Raw genomic sequence first — 15,160 nt, 5'->3', positions numbered from 1 at the left:
TAGAAGGGGATCCAGAACTGAGCCTATAAATTGTATAAACATTCAAAGAAGTCAGGTGATTGTACTAAGTGTTTGGGAAAGTACAAATCAATAGAGTTGTTAAACATGACCTTGTTCACGTGGAGTTTATAATCTACAGGGGGAAGTGGATATTACAAAAAATAACAGATGGGGAACTGTTAGAGTATAAGGATATGGACGTAAGTGCTGTGGGGGTGGGGTGAGTAACAAAGTGCTTAAGGGGTACACAACTGAGTGCACAGATGACACAGAGGGAAAGGCAGGAAGGGGAAATGAGGACTTAATTAAAGAAGACCTCTTGGAGGTGCTGTGATTTTCGGCGGACTTGAAGGTGAGGAGAGTGGTGGACTGGCGGATATGAAGAGGAAGGGAGTTCATTCATTCATTCATTTATTCATTCATTCATTCATTCATTCGAAGCACTTAGGAAGTACAAATAGGAGTTCCAGGCCAGAGGGAGCATGTGGGCCAGGGGTTGGGGTGGGATAGATGAGATAGAAGTACACAGAGTAGGTTAGGGAGCAGTGCAGCCCAGGAGTCATCAGGACCTGGGTTCTAATTCTGACTCCACCTTTTGCTGCTGTGTATCCTTGGGCAAGTCACTTCACTTCTCTGTGCCTCAGTTTCCTTAGCTGTAAAATGGGGATCAACTCCTACATCCTCCTACTTAGACTGTGAGCCCAATGTAGGACCAGGGACTCTGTCCAACCTGCTTATCTTGGACTGACCCCAGCCCTTAGTACAGTGCATGGCACATAGTGCTTGACAAGTAATAGTATTATTATTATCTTGGATCTACTCCAGCCCTTAGTACAGTGCATGGTACATAGTGCTTGACAAGTACTATTATTATTATCTGTATCTACTCCAGCACTTGGTAAAATGCTTGGCACATAGTGAGGACTTAATACCATAATTATTATTACTAGTAGTAGTAATAGGTTGGCTTTAGAGGAGCGGACTGTGCAGATCCTTGCACTCCATTGCTTCCCCTACTTGTATTTCATTTTAATGCCTCTCTCACCAGCTAAATGGTAAGCTCTTTGAGTGCAGAGATCATGCATACTTAACCTAGACTGTAAACTCATTTTTTATGGTATTTGTTAATCAATCAATCAATCAATCAATCAATCGTATTTATGGAGCACTTACTATGTGCAGAGCACTGTACTAAGCGCTTGGGAAGCACAAATTGGCAATATATTGAGACAGTCCCTACCCAACAGTGGGCTCACAGTCTAAAAGGGGGAGACAGAGAACAAAACCAAACATACTAACAAAATAAAATAAATAGAATAGATATGTACAAATAAAATAAATAAATAAATAAATAGAGTAATAAATATGTACAAACATATATACACATATACAGGTGCTGTGGGGAAGGGAAGGAGGTAAGAAGGGGGGGTGGAGAGGGGGACGAGGGGGACAGGAAGGAAGGGGCTCAGTCTGGGAAGGCCTCTTGGAGGAGGTGAGCTCTCAGCAGGGCCTTGAAGGGAGGAAGAGAGGTAGCTTAGCGGAGGGGCAGAGGGAGGGCATTCCAGGCCCGGGGGATGACGTGGGCCGGGGGTCGATGGCGGGACAGGTGAGAACGAGGTACAGTGAGGAGATTAGCGGCGGAGGAGCGGAGGGTGCGGGCTGGGCTGTAGAAGGAGAGAAGGGAGGTTAGGCAGGAGGGGGCGAGGTGATGGAGAGCCTTGAAGCCCAGGGTGAGGAGTTTCTTCCTGATGTGCAGATTGATTGGTAGCCACTGGAGATTTTTGAGGAGGGGAGTAATATGCCCAGAGCGTTTCTGGACAAAGATAATCCGGGCAGCAGCATGAAGTATGGATTGAAGTGGAGAGAGACACGAGGATGGGAGATCAGAGAGAAGGCTGATGCAGTAGTCCAGAGGGGATAGGATGAGAGCTTGAATGAGCAGGGTAGCGGTATGGATGGAGAGGAAAGGGCGGATCTTGGCAATGTTGCGGAGCTGAGACTGGCAGGTTTTGGTGATGGCTTGGATGTGAGGGGTGAATGAGAGAGCGGAGTCGAGGATGACACCAAGGTTGTGGGCTTGTGAGACGGGAAGGATGGTAGTGCCGTCAACAGAGATGGGAAGGTCAGGGAGAGGGCAAGGTTTGGGAGGGAAGACAAGGAGTTCAGTCAATTATTAATTATTATTAATTAATTATTATAATCAATTATTAATGGTATTTATTGAGCACTTTTACTACATGCAGAATACTATATTAAGTGCTGAGGTAAATCAATCAATGGTATTTGTTGAGCACTTACTATGAGCCAAGCACTGTACTAAGAACTTGGGAGAGGACAATACAACAGAATTAGCAGATACTTTCCCTGCCCATAATGAGTTTACAGACTAGAGGGGGAGTCAGACATTAATATAAATAAATTATAGTATATGATTTAAATATATGTCCATAAGAGCTGTGGGGTTGAAGGTGGGGTGAATACCAAATCCCCAAAGGTTACAGATCCAAGTTTATAGATGACGCAGACGGGAGAGCGAGCCGGGGAAAAGAAGACTTAATCAGGGAAGGCCTCTTGGAGGAGATGAGACCGTAATAATGCTTTGAAGGTGGGGAGAGCGATGGTCTGGAGTATATGGGTGGGGGGGGGGGATAAAGGTTTATCAGTTGGACACAGACTTTATCCCACAAAGCATTCATTAGTCTAAGGGGGACGGAGAAGAGGTACTTAATCCCCATTTTACAGATGAAGAAACTGAGGCCCAGAGACGTTAAGTGACTTTCCCAAGGTCACTGAGCAAGTAATTGGCAGAGCCAAGATTAGAACCAGGTCCTCTGACTCCCAAGTCATGATCTTTCCACTAGATCATCCTGCTGTCTGTGGTCAGGGAATGTGTCTCCTAAGTCTGTTGTAATGTACTCTACCAAGCACTTAGCACAGTGCTCTGCACATAGGAAGTGTTCAGTAAATATCATAAATTGATTGATTATTCTATTGTATACTTCCAAGCCTGGGGACAGTTCTCTGCATGGAGTAACTGCTCAATCAAGCCCATTGACTGATTGATTGATTGCCTGATGGAGCATCCCGGCTCCCTCCCTGCCAGGATGATGTTGTTTGTCCCCACAGATGGCCAACAGGATGGATGAACCGGCAGAGATGCGGAACTTGGTGTGCGCTATTCCCCAGCCTCAGCAAGCCCTCAGCAATGTCAAAGCAGCCCTGGTGAGTCAGGCTTTTTGTCTTTGTCTTATACTGTCGAGTCATCGCCGACCCATAGAGACGCCATGGACATATCTCTCCCAGAACACCCCACCTCCATCTGCAATCATTCTGGTAGTGGATCCATAGAGTTTTTGTGGTAAAAATACTGAAGGGGTTTACCATTGCCTCCTTCTGTGCAGTAAGCTCGAGTCTCCACGCTCGACTCTCTCCCATGTCGCTCCTGCCCAGTACAGGTGAGTTTTAATTTGTAGTAGATTGCCTTCCACTCGTTAGCCATTGCCCAAGCTAGAAATGGAATGGGTATAACAATTATGGTATTTGTTAAGCCCTTACTATGTGCCAAGCACTGTTCGAAGCGCTGGGGTAGATACAAGGCAATCAGGTTGTCCCACGTGGGGCTCACAGTCTTAATCCCCATTTTACAGATGAGGTAACTGAGGCACAGAGAAGTTAAGTGTCTTGTCCAAAGTCACACAGCTAAGTGGCAGAACCGGGATTAGAACCCATGTCCTCTGACTCACAAGCCCAGGCTCTTTCCATTAAGCCACGCTGTTTCTCATGCCTCTGCTTGACTCTCCCTCCTGTAGTCGAAACTGGTTGAGTCCTGGAAATTCTCCAGGTGTGACCCTGAGAGGGCAGTCAAGCTTTACGCAGCACGAAATCAGCCCTTTAAATGTACCTCCGCCCCTCCCTGCACTCTTGGCTTCAGGGTTGGCAGGGAGCTCTGGCCAGGAAAGCATTAGTCAGCCGGGAGTTCATTTGTTTTTCCCCAAAAACGACACAGACTGTTTCACTGCTCCTGGGTCCCGGCCCTCGACTGTGGTGGGTTTGCAGCCCCCCTCACTGGCCTCCACTGCTGCTCTTGTCCCTTGGAAGCAGTATCTAGGTTTCCCACTGGGCTTTGCGGTTTGCCAACCTGGACTACTAGTGGCCCAAGCTTCGGAGCAGCCCTTGCTGCTCTTCCCTAGCCAGCAGGATCCCATCTACGCTTCCCTAAGCATGAGGGGACCGATCAGATGCTGCCTGTGGAGAGGAGGGAGAATAATAATAATAATGATGGCATTTGTTAAGCACTTACTATGTGCAGAGCACTGTTCTAAGTGCTGGGGGGGAATACAAGGTGATCAAGTTGCCCACGTGGGGCTCACAATCAATCCCCATTTTACAGATGAGGTAACTGAGGCTCAGAGAAGTTAAGTGACTTGCCCAAGGTCACACAGCCATCATGTGGTGGGGTGGGATTCAAACCCATGACCTCTGACTCCAAAGCCCGTGCTCTTTTCACTGAGCCACGCTGCTTCTCACACTGCAGTAGTTGGCTCTCAGTGATCTGCACAGAGGGGGTTTGGGGAAGGCCAGCCTCTGTGTAGTCAGTAGGTCAGTCAATTCTATTTATGGAGCACTTACTGTGTGCAGAGCACTGCACTAAGCACTTGGGGGAGTGAAATATAACAAATTAACAGACACATTCCCTGCCTACGACGAGCTTACAGTCTAGAGGGGGAAGTGCACCAATAATCCTAAATCTGCATTTTAGCCAATAGTTTCAAATGCCTCCTTCCTCAAGGGATCAATTGAAATAGTTGAGAGCAAGGGTCTGAGCTGGTGATTGAGTTTTTTCTGAGGACAAGCTCCCAATTACCCAAAAGTGGCTAAGGGGACGAAACAGAAGTAAAAGCAGAATGGCCTGGTGGATAAAGTGTGGGCCTGGGAGTCAGAAGGAATTAGGTTCTAATTCCGGCTCTGCCATTCATCAGCTGTGTGACCTTGGTCAAGTCACTTCACTTCCCTGTGCCTCAGTTACCTCATCGGTAAAATGGGGATTCAGACTGTGAGCCTCATGTGGGACATGGACTATATCCAACCTGATTATCTTTTATCTATCCCAGTACTTAGTACAGTTCCTGGCATAAAGTAAGTGCTGAACAAACATCAAAAAAAAAAAATAAAGCAAAGGGCCTGGACAATCTACAAACAGTTCGATGTAAACATTTCCTCATCTTCCCTCTTCCCGACCTAATGCAAATTGCCTTCAACACAAACATGCTACTGAAGGTGGGAATTACAAGTCACTCAATGGTTAGTTTAACCACAAGCAGCAATTAGAGCCTGGGCTTTGGAGTCATGGGATGTAGGTTCTAATCCTGACTCTGCCACTTGTCTGCTGTGTGACCTTGGGCAAGTCACTTCACTACTCTGTGCCTCAGTTCCCTCATCTGTGAAATGGGGATGAAGACTGTGAACCCCACGTGGGACAACCTGATTATCTTGTATCTACCCCAGTGCTTAGAACAGTGCTTGGCACATAGTAAGCACTTAACAAATACCATTATTATTATTATTAAACCAAGGACCAGACCGACACCATTCATTCAATCATATTTATTGAGCACTCTCTGGGTGCAGAGCACTGTACTAAGTGCTTGGGAGAGTACAATACAACAATAAACAGACACATTCCCTGCCTGCAATGTGTTTTCATTCTAGAGGTGGGGAAACAGACATTAATATGAATTACAGATATGTACATAAGTGCTGTGGGGCTGAGAGCAGGGAATGTTCATCCTGGTCTCTGGTTTGTGGTTGAACTAGCCACTGAGTGACTTGAATTACCAGGATGACAAGTTAAGGGAAGGGAGAAATGGGAGGTGAGGGGGAATCAATCAATCACATTTACTGAGCACTTACTCTGTATGGGGCACTGTATTATGCATTTGGGAGAGTTCAAACAACAATATAACAGACACATTCCCTGCTTACAAGTTTACAAGCTAGACGGGGAGACAGACATTAATATAAACAAATAAAATCACAGATAAGTACATAAATGTTATGGAGTTGGGAGGGGGGAAGAGCAAAGGGAGCAAGTCAGGGTGATGCAGAGGGGAGTGAGAAAAAGGAAATGAGGGCTGATTCAGGGAAGGCCTCTTGGAGGAGATGTACCTTTGATAAGGCGTTTGGGGGCGGGGGGGTGGGGAGAAAGAGAAATTGTTAGATATGAAGATGGAGGGCTTTCCAGGCCAGAGGCAAGATGTGGATGAGAGGTCAGTGGGGAGATAGATGAGATCGAGATACAGTGAGTAGGATGGCATTAGAGGAGTGAAGTGCGCGGGCTGGGTTGTAATAGGAGAAGCAGCGTCGCTCAGTGGAAAAGAGCCCGGGCTTTGGAGTCAAAGGTCATGGGTTCAAATCCCGGCTCCGCCAGTTGTCAGCTGTGTGACTTTGGGCAAGTCACTTCACTTCTCTGGGCCTCAGTTACCTCATCTGTAAAATGGGGGTAAAGACTGTGAGCCCCCCCGCGGGACAATCTGATTACCTTGTAACCTCCCCAGCGCTTAGAACAGTGCTTTGCACATAGTAAGCGCTTAATAAATGCCATCATTAGTATTAGTATTAGGAGTTTGTACATATTTATTACTGTATTTATTTATTTTACTTGTACATATATATCCTATTTATTTTATTTTGTTAGTATGTTTGGTTTTGTTCTCTGTCTCCCCCTTTTAGACTGTGAGCCCACTGTTGGGTAGGGACTGTCTCTATCTGTTGCCAATTTGTACTTCCCAAGCGCTTAGTACAGTGCTCTGCACATAGTAAGCGCTCAATAAATACGATTGATGATGATGATGATGAGAGTAGTGAGGTGACGTAGGAGGCAGCAAGGGAAAATGGGGAGCCAGCAAGTTGTCAGAAAATCCATATCTATACACTGATTATCAGTCATTTTTTGTGAATATGTATATTTTATGTGTCTATAATGACCTATGATTTCTAGGTAAGCTTGATGGAAAGAGAAGTTGGGAGAAAGAAGACTTAAAACCCATGGAATTTACAGGAATGCCATCAATAGTCTACTACAGAATCAGCAAATATGGAATTCTGTGCATGTGATGTCATATTGTGTTGCAATACATTGAGAAATTTAAAAATAAATGGTACATTTCTAAGTTGAATGTAGTCTGAACAGAGTTGAAGTTGAATAAGTTGAAGTTGATTAGAGTTCTTCTCCCTTGAGTGGATGGATGCTTCCTATCAGCTGGAACAAAAGAAGCAAACCTCCTCAGCATCTTTCCTCTTAAGAGCTGTGTCCAACCTGAATGACTTGTATCAACCCCAGTACTTAGAACAGTGCTTGGCACATAGTAAGCGCTTAACAAATACCATTATTATTATCATTAATAATACTAATTATTATTAATTAATAAGAGCTGTCAGGTGTAGTATTTTAGTTTGTGGAAAAATACAGAAATGAAGTCATTTGCCTGAGGTCACAGTGGGTCAGTGGATGGGATCAGGGACCTAGGTGGGAAGGAATTTTGATGCTTGTTATCCCACTCCAGTGCTTAGAACAGTGCTTGGCACATAGTAAGCACTTAACAAATACCATCATCGTCACCTCAATCAGGTTCTTTCTCCCTAGTTTCTCCGAATGGACAGGATGGCCCAACCTGGCTGTTTGTTTTGTCCACCTTGCTCTTTGTTTGTTCGGACTCCAGGCCTCTGCCAGGGCTACCTCACACCCAGAACCTGGGCACCCAGGGCCCCATTTTGCAGGCACCCAGTGGAGAAGGGCGGGGCAAGTTTCCGCAAGGACAATAAGGTACTAAAGTAGTAAGTCTCTTGTGGACTCAATCCAAATGGCTCAGCTTGGGGCATTCCACTTCACCCACTGATAAAATGGCCAGGTTTCTAAAAGGGTACCATCCGCTTCAAAGGACCCATCTTAGCCAGCTTTAGAAAGCACTGGACAAATGGAAAATGGTACCATTGCAAACAAGACTCGCCAAATTTCCCTTCGTTGTTCACTCAAAAACTACATTTATTTTTTTAAAAACTGAATTATTTACAAATTTTACAACACTTATTACAATGCCTTAAAAACCCCAAAACCCCAAAACCCCCTTCCCACTCTCTCCCACATCCAGGTTCCAACCTGCCTGCACTCTTTGGGAACCCAGAGCTGCAGGGGCAGGGGGCCATTTGCTTTGGGGAGGCCTAGGTGGGAGGCTTCAGGGCTTGGGCTGCTACTCTTCAACCCCACGGGACTCCTGGGGTTCTGGTGATTTTCAAATTAAGTGATCAAGTTAAAATATTTGATTCTTGATTCTTCAAAGTGGTGAGATCACCAAGCAAGAGATATTCCAGCCCTTCTTCTCTATATAGCTCTGTTTTCTTATCTTTCTCCAAGTCTAAAATCTCTTCAGAGTTCTCCTGGCTTTAAATAAGCTCACACTGTCTAACCTAGGGACCTACAGCTGCCATTGCTGGCAAAGACATAGTCTTCTCAAGGAAAGCAAAAATCCCAAGACCCTCAGTGGTTGAGCTGGTGGGATAAATCCCCCAACACAGAGGTTTGGAGTGCTCTTGGCTAACTCTCTCTGCCCCGGCACAGCTCAAGGGCAAAGAGTTGCTCCTGAAGAGAATGGCAGCCCCTGGTATTGGGCAGATGCTCGGACAGCCATGTTTCCCCCTTCTGGTACCGATGTTGGGCCTCATGGCCTACTGGGCTTTCCTGAGGAGGACTCCCCTACACTGGAAACTCCTTGGGGGCAGGGAGCATATGTCTTTCAACTTCAAAGAGCTTTGTTCAGTACTCTGCACACAATAAGCACTCAATCAGTACCATTAATTGACTGATTTCTGGAAGAGGATTCCTCTAGCTTGGGCCTCCCCCCTTCCTAGTTTCCCGGGATTTACTGCAAGGAAGGGAGGGGGGGAATCTACTTGAGGGAAAGCAAAAGGGGCTGGGAAACTGAGTCACATCCAGGGGGCACTTCCTCACTCTCAAGTCAGACTCCCTGGCAGATCAGTAAGCAACTATCTGGCTTCAGAGCCAGGCAGAGGCCTTGGACTAGGCTGATGGGTCAACTAGCAAAGCCAGGTCGTGGGGCTTGAGATTAAAGTCAAACAATGAATAAAAAACAAGCAGAGATGTGGAGGATGGCTTTCTCTAATTAAAATATCACAGAAAAGCGTGGCCAAAGCAAAATTTGAAAAACCGTTACCATTTTAAATTCAAATACTAACAGCAGTTATAAATAATAATTCTTTTTTGCCTTCTGAAAGCAGAGCCTCCGATTGTCTCGGATACCACTCTGTTTGTGGTGGGGGCAAAAGTGCTAACAACTGGCTTCTGGGAGCAACTCACCCATGTGACTGAAAGAATGGTTCTGCTCTTGCATGACAGGAAACAGACTTGATGGATTCAGTGTCATTTACAATAGTCAACTGAAAGGAAAAGCACGTTTTCCCCTTCACATATTAAGCCCCAATATTCTTTTGTCTAAAGTGGGAATTATCCTGGTATGACCAACTGAATTACAAGCATCAAGATTTAAACAAAAAAAAAAAAAAGAAAGAAAACAAATTGGAGCTCCCTAAAGTTCTTAAAGGAAGAAGTGTTCTGTGACTTGAAAAACCCAGTGGATTGGTAGCAAGGCATGATGGGTAAAGTGGCTTGGGCTCTTGAGTGGTGAGGTGGAGTGTTATTTTACCAAGTGGTGAGATGGTTAGGCTGTCAGAAAGATGGTGTCCCTTGTTTTCAGGGCTGGAGTGGAAAACTGACACCTCAGTGTGTATCTGTGAGGGGCTCCCCAGTGCCTATCCCGACCCATCCCCACCACCACACTCCTTCCCCCACTCACTGACAAGGGCAATTCAGCAGCCCCTTGCCTAGACTGCCCCACAACGAGGCTGGCTAGGCAACTGCAGCAACTCTGTGGGGAGAAACCAACCCATAACAAACGTGCTGTCACACCACACAATGTAATGCTCTTCCCTTCCCTACCTGCAGAACATTCCTTCCTTTAGTTTGTTTGAACCGTGAGGACTCCAGCCAGTGAGGTAGGTGGTCAGGAGAAAGTAGAAGCATATTTACTCCATTTTCAATGGTCACCTGTCCCAGACAGATGGATGCCCTTGGCCAATGAGAGCCGCCTGCCTGAGATAGATGCTAGGATGCCCGTAAACCCACGCTGTTATGCCCGGCCCCGTGGGGAACGTCTCTGACCTCGACCATCCCAAACCACGCCACAATTCCTCTGGAAAGGAAGACTTCGTTACTGCTTATGACATAAGGCCAAAAAGAGACTGCACAACACCAGTGCAATGGCATCTGAATGGCCCTCCAGGACTGGACCAGACTGCGGGACCACCCCACACCCCAGGGCTCAACCCAAGGTCAGCGCTCGTACCTGCGGCTGGAAACCAGATTGGGGCCAGAATGGCTGAGTTGTGGGTCAGGGCTGGGGGCCGGGCCAAGGAACAAATCATGGAAGAGCACGAGGAGAAATGGAAGCACAACATAGAATGCTCAGGGGCTACAGCAAAACAGGTCCCATGAGCCAACAGGCCAGTCCAGGCTCCGGGACCGGCAGAGAGTCAGTGTGATGGTTGGTTGGGAGGTCATGGGGTCAACACTTTCTATTCACTGATACCTTGCAAGTATTTCCGCCATGAGTATGAGGGCTTCTCTACAGAAGGAAACACTCCAGGGAATGTCTCCAGGGACCCCCAAAGGCAGCCAGAAAAACTGTGACAAAAATCTGCTTGGCCGGCATAACCATGGCTGGAACCATGAGCTGCCTCCTGAGTGCTGTTTTATCTCAATTTGGAAACCCCGGATTGAAAACTGCAGGAAGAGCCACTGTGATACTGCAACCTCAAATATGCCTTCCAACTGGCCCCCAAGCCACCCAATTCATAGCAGCAGCCAGCTCAGGGCTGCCTCTGTTCATCAAAGTCCGCCACTGCTCGGCTGGTCTGCAGGGAGCAGGGCAGGCGGGGCTTGGAAAAACCCATCTTGTCTGTCATTCAGGTGGTGGCTGCCGCAAAGCCCCAGAGGAGAGGCAGGACAAGGAGCAGGTGTGCTCCAAGCAGATGTGTGGGTCCAGGTCAAAACCGAGGCACCTGAGAGGAAAATTTTCTGCCAAAGTGGCATGGGCAGAGAGAGAAAAGGGCCAGACTCGGGTTTCTGACTGGCCGCCACTGGAGGATTAGAGAGGCAGGTAGAATTCCAGTTCAACATTCAGGATCCAGGAAGGATGCACTTGTTAATCAGGAGATTGGCTGGTTGAATGGTGGGCTGCCTGATCGGATGGGAGATGCAGAGACAGAGCTTCTGCCATGGTGGCTGATGCAGGCTGATGCACTGATGAGGGCAGTGCAGCTCTTTGAGGCGTAGGTGTTGTGGGCTCACCACAGGATCTGGAATTAGGGGTGATGTCACAGGGGTCAGAGGTGGCCTCATGTGTCCAAACAAAGTTGGGAGTTTAGGGAAGCTTCCCAAAGAATCTGGCAAGGCCTGTGACTGGCCGTTGGATGTCTCCACAGATCCCATTTGAAGGCCAGCGGTTAGGATACAGAAACCAGGCACACTGACGGCAGCCCCTGAAGAGTCCAAATGACTGAGGAGCCACTGCCGTTACGGTTCTGGAGAAGCCTGAGGGACAGGCATCTCTTGCAGCCCCACCTCAGGGGAGAGGACACTGGATTTCCGGGTTTTTGGAGGTGGTGGAGGGGCAACTATGGCTTCTCGGCGGCTGGGGCGAGGGGGCGGAATCTGGAAAACAGATAAACAGTCCTAAATGAAAGGGGACACTTCTCCCTATGGTCAAGGCCGACTGCTAATTGGGGCTCAAAGAGGGACACTAAAAATGACCGGTCAGAGTTTTGCCAAGAAGGGCAAGGTGCAGAAGGGAAACTGCTCCCCGTTAAACAAGAGGAAGAGGCTGGTCGACTCACCATTTCTTATGCAGCGCCTTAATCCATCAATCAATGGCATTTATTGAGCATATACTGTATGCAGAGCACTAACCTAAGCACTTGGGAGAGTTGATACACATGATCCTTGCCCTCAGAAGGCTTACAATGTAGCAGGGAAGACAGATATTAGAATAAATTGCAAGTAAGGGAAGCAGGACATGTACTAGAGAAGCAGCGTGGCTCAGTGGAAAGAGTCTGGGCTTTGGAGTCAGAGGTCAATCAATCAATCAATCAATCAATCATATTTATTGAGCGCTTACTATGTGCAGAGCACTGTACTAAGCGCTTGGGAAGTACAAATTGGCAACACATAGAGACAGTCCCTACCCAACAGTGGGCTCACAGTCTAAAAGGTCATGGGTTCAAATCCCAGCTCTGCCACTTCTCAGCTGTAGGACTTTGGGCAAGTCACTTAACTTCTCTGGGCCTCAGTTCCCTCATCTGTAAAATGGGGATGAACACTGTAAGCCCCCCGTGGGACAACCTGATCACCTTGTAATCTCCCCAGCGCTTAGAACAATGCTTTGCACATAGTGAGCGCTTAATAAATGCCATTATTATTATTATTACGTACACGGGGACTGTGAGAGTTGGGTGAGTAATGACTCAGGTACACAGATGATGCAGAAGGGAGGGAGAATAGGGTGGGGGAGAAGAGCATTTAATGAGAGAGGATTTCCTGAAGAAGGTGTGATTTTAGAAGGGTTTTGATGGTGGGTTCTGAATAGAGTTTGTCGGCTATGAAGAGGGAGAGAGTTCTGGGCAGGTGGGAGGGCATGAGCAAGGGATCGATAGCGAGACAAATGAGATCTAAGCCCAGTACGTTGTTTGGGGTTAGAGGAGCAAAATGGGCTGAGGTGTGGTGGGAGAGGAGCAGGGATATACAGGAAGGAGAGGGCTGATTGACAGCTGATTAAAGGCAGTGGAGAGCAATTTCTACTTGCTGCAGAGATCAATCAATCAATCAATCGTATTTATTGAGCGCTTACTATGTGCAGAGCACTGTACTAAGCGCTTGGGAAGTACAAATTGGCATCACATAGAGACAGTCCCTACCCAACAGTGGGCTCACAGTCTAAAAGGGGGAGACAGAGAACAGAACCAAACATACCAACAAAATAAAATAAGTAGGATAGAAATGTACAAGCAAAATAAATAAATAAATAAATAAATAGAGTAATAAATATGTACAACCACATATACATATATACAGGTGCTGTGGGGAAGGGAAGGAGGTAAGACGGGGGGATGGAGAGGGGGACGAGGGGGAGAGGAAAGAAGGGGCTCAGTCTGGGAAGGCCTCTTGGAGGAGGTGAGCTCTCAGCAGGGCCTTGAAGGGAGGAAGAGAGATGGATGCGGAACCACTGGAAGATTGCTATGCAGCAGGGAGATGTTTGCCAAATGATGCCTTAGAAACATGATCTAACCACAGAGTGAAGCATGGACTGAAGGGAGAGGCTGGTAGCAGGGAGGTCAGGGAAGAGGCTAATCAAGTAGTCAACGAGGGCAGTGACAAGTGCTTGGATCAGTGTGGTAGCAATTTGGATTGAGCGGGAGGGGTGTGTTATAGAGGTGTTAGGAAGATAGACCTCAGAGGATTGAAGGCACATCTCTTCCAAGAGGCCTTCCCAGACTAAGACCCACTTTTCCTCATCTCCCACTCCCTTCTGCATCATCTTGACTTGCTCCCTTTGCTCCACCCCACCCATTATGTATATACCTGCAATTTTATTTATTTGGATTGATGTATGTTTATTTGTATCAGTGACTGTCTCCCCGCTTCTAGACTGTGAGCTCACTGTGGGCAGGGATTGTCATTTTACTATTGTATTGTACTTTCCCAAGTGCTTAGTACAGTGCTCTGCACACAGTAAGTGCTTAATAAATACAATTGAATGAATGAATGAATGAATGACTGAAGATGCAGGTTGAAGGAGATGAGTCAAGGATAATGCCTAGATTGCAGGAAAGACAGGGAGGATGGTGGTATTGTTCAGAAGGCCTTCCCAGACTGAACCCCCCTTTGCCACTGTTCCTCCTCCCCTCCCCACTGCCCCTACTCCTTCCCTCTGCTCTACCCACTTCCCTGCCCCACAGCATTGGTGTATATTTGTACATGTTTATTATTTTATTTATTTTATTAATGATGTGCACATATCTATAATTCTATTTATCTATTCTGATGGTAGTGACGCCTGTGTACATGTTTTGTTTTGTTGTCTGTCTCCCCCTTCTAGACTGTGAGCCCATTGTTGGGTAGGGATTGTCTACTTGTTTTGTTTTGTTGTCTGTCTCCCCCTTCTAGACTGTGAGCCTATTTTTGGGTAGATTGTCTCTATCTGTTGCCGAATTGTACTTTCTAAGCGCTTAGTACAGTGTTCTGCAGACAGTAAACGCTCAATAAATACAATTGAATGAATCAATACAGTGATATGAAAGAAAAACTCCTCACCCTCAGCTTCAAGGCTCTCCATCACCTCGCCCCCTCCTACCTCACCTCCCTTCTCTCCTTCTACAGCCCAGCCCACACCCTCTGCTCCTCTGCCGCTAATCTCCTCACCAGGCCTCGTTCCTGCCTGTCCCACCGTCGACCCCCAGCCCACGTCATCCCCCTGGCATGGAATGCCCTCCCTCCGCACATCCGCCAAGCTAGCACTCTTCCTCCCTTCAAAGCCCTACTGAGCTCACCTCCTCCAGGAGGCCTTCCCAGACTGAGCCCCCTCCTTCCTCTCCCCCTTCTCCCCCTCCCCCCCCGCCTTACCTCCTTCCCCTCCCCACAGCACCTGTATATATGTATATATGTTTGTACATATTTATTACTCTATTTATTTTATTTGTACATAGTTATTCAATTTATTTTATTTTGTTAATATGTTTTGTTTTGTTCTCTGTCTCCTCCTTCTAGACTGTGAGCCCACTGTTGGGTAGGGACCATCTCTATATGTTGCCAACTTGTACTTCCCAAGCGCTTAGTACAGTGCTCTGCACACAGCGCTCAATAAATACGATTGAATGAATGAATGAATGAATGAAAGTGGGAGGATAGGGTTTGGGTGGGAAGATGAGTAGTTCAATTTTGGACATATTAAGTTTGAGGGGTTTGACAAATTAAGTCGGAGATGTCCAGAAGGCAGCAAGAAGTATGGAATTGTAGAGAAGGAGAGAGGTTGGGGCT

At 46.9% G+C, this 15,160-nt stretch overlaps 1 protein-coding gene and 1 long non-coding RNA gene across 2 annotated transcripts in view; one reads left to right on the top strand and one right to left on the bottom strand.

The window, feature by feature from the left end:
* Positions 1-310: 310 nt before the first annotated feature.
* LOC119928672 lies at positions 311-7,155 on the top strand. Its single transcript, XR_005451098.1, has 3 exons — positions 311-352; positions 3,127-3,222; positions 6,998-7,155. It is a non-coding gene; the product is annotated as an uncharacterized LOC119928672 (long non-coding RNA).
* Positions 7,156-8,099: 944 nt separating this feature from the next.
* DOCK5 (dedicator of cytokinesis 5) overlaps positions 8,100-15,160 on the bottom strand; it is a 189,478-nt gene continuing 182,417 nt past the window's right edge. Inside the window, exon 51 of the mRNA XM_038746260.1 lies at positions 8,100-11,782. Within this exon, the coding sequence (XP_038602188.1) occupies positions 11,645-11,782 (138 nt within the window). The 3' untranslated portion in view covers positions 8,100-11,644. The remainder of the gene's footprint in view (positions 11,783-15,160) is intronic.

Source organism: Tachyglossus aculeatus, chromosome 5 (genome assembly GCF_015852505.1).
Source record: "Tachyglossus aculeatus isolate mTacAcu1 chromosome 5, mTacAcu1.pri, whole genome shotgun sequence".
Classification (NCBI taxonomy): Eukaryota; Metazoa; Chordata; class Mammalia; order Monotremata; family Tachyglossidae; genus Tachyglossus; species Tachyglossus aculeatus.
The sequence above is the reverse complement of the archived record's forward strand: the minus strand, read 5'-3'. Positions and strand labels throughout refer to the sequence as shown.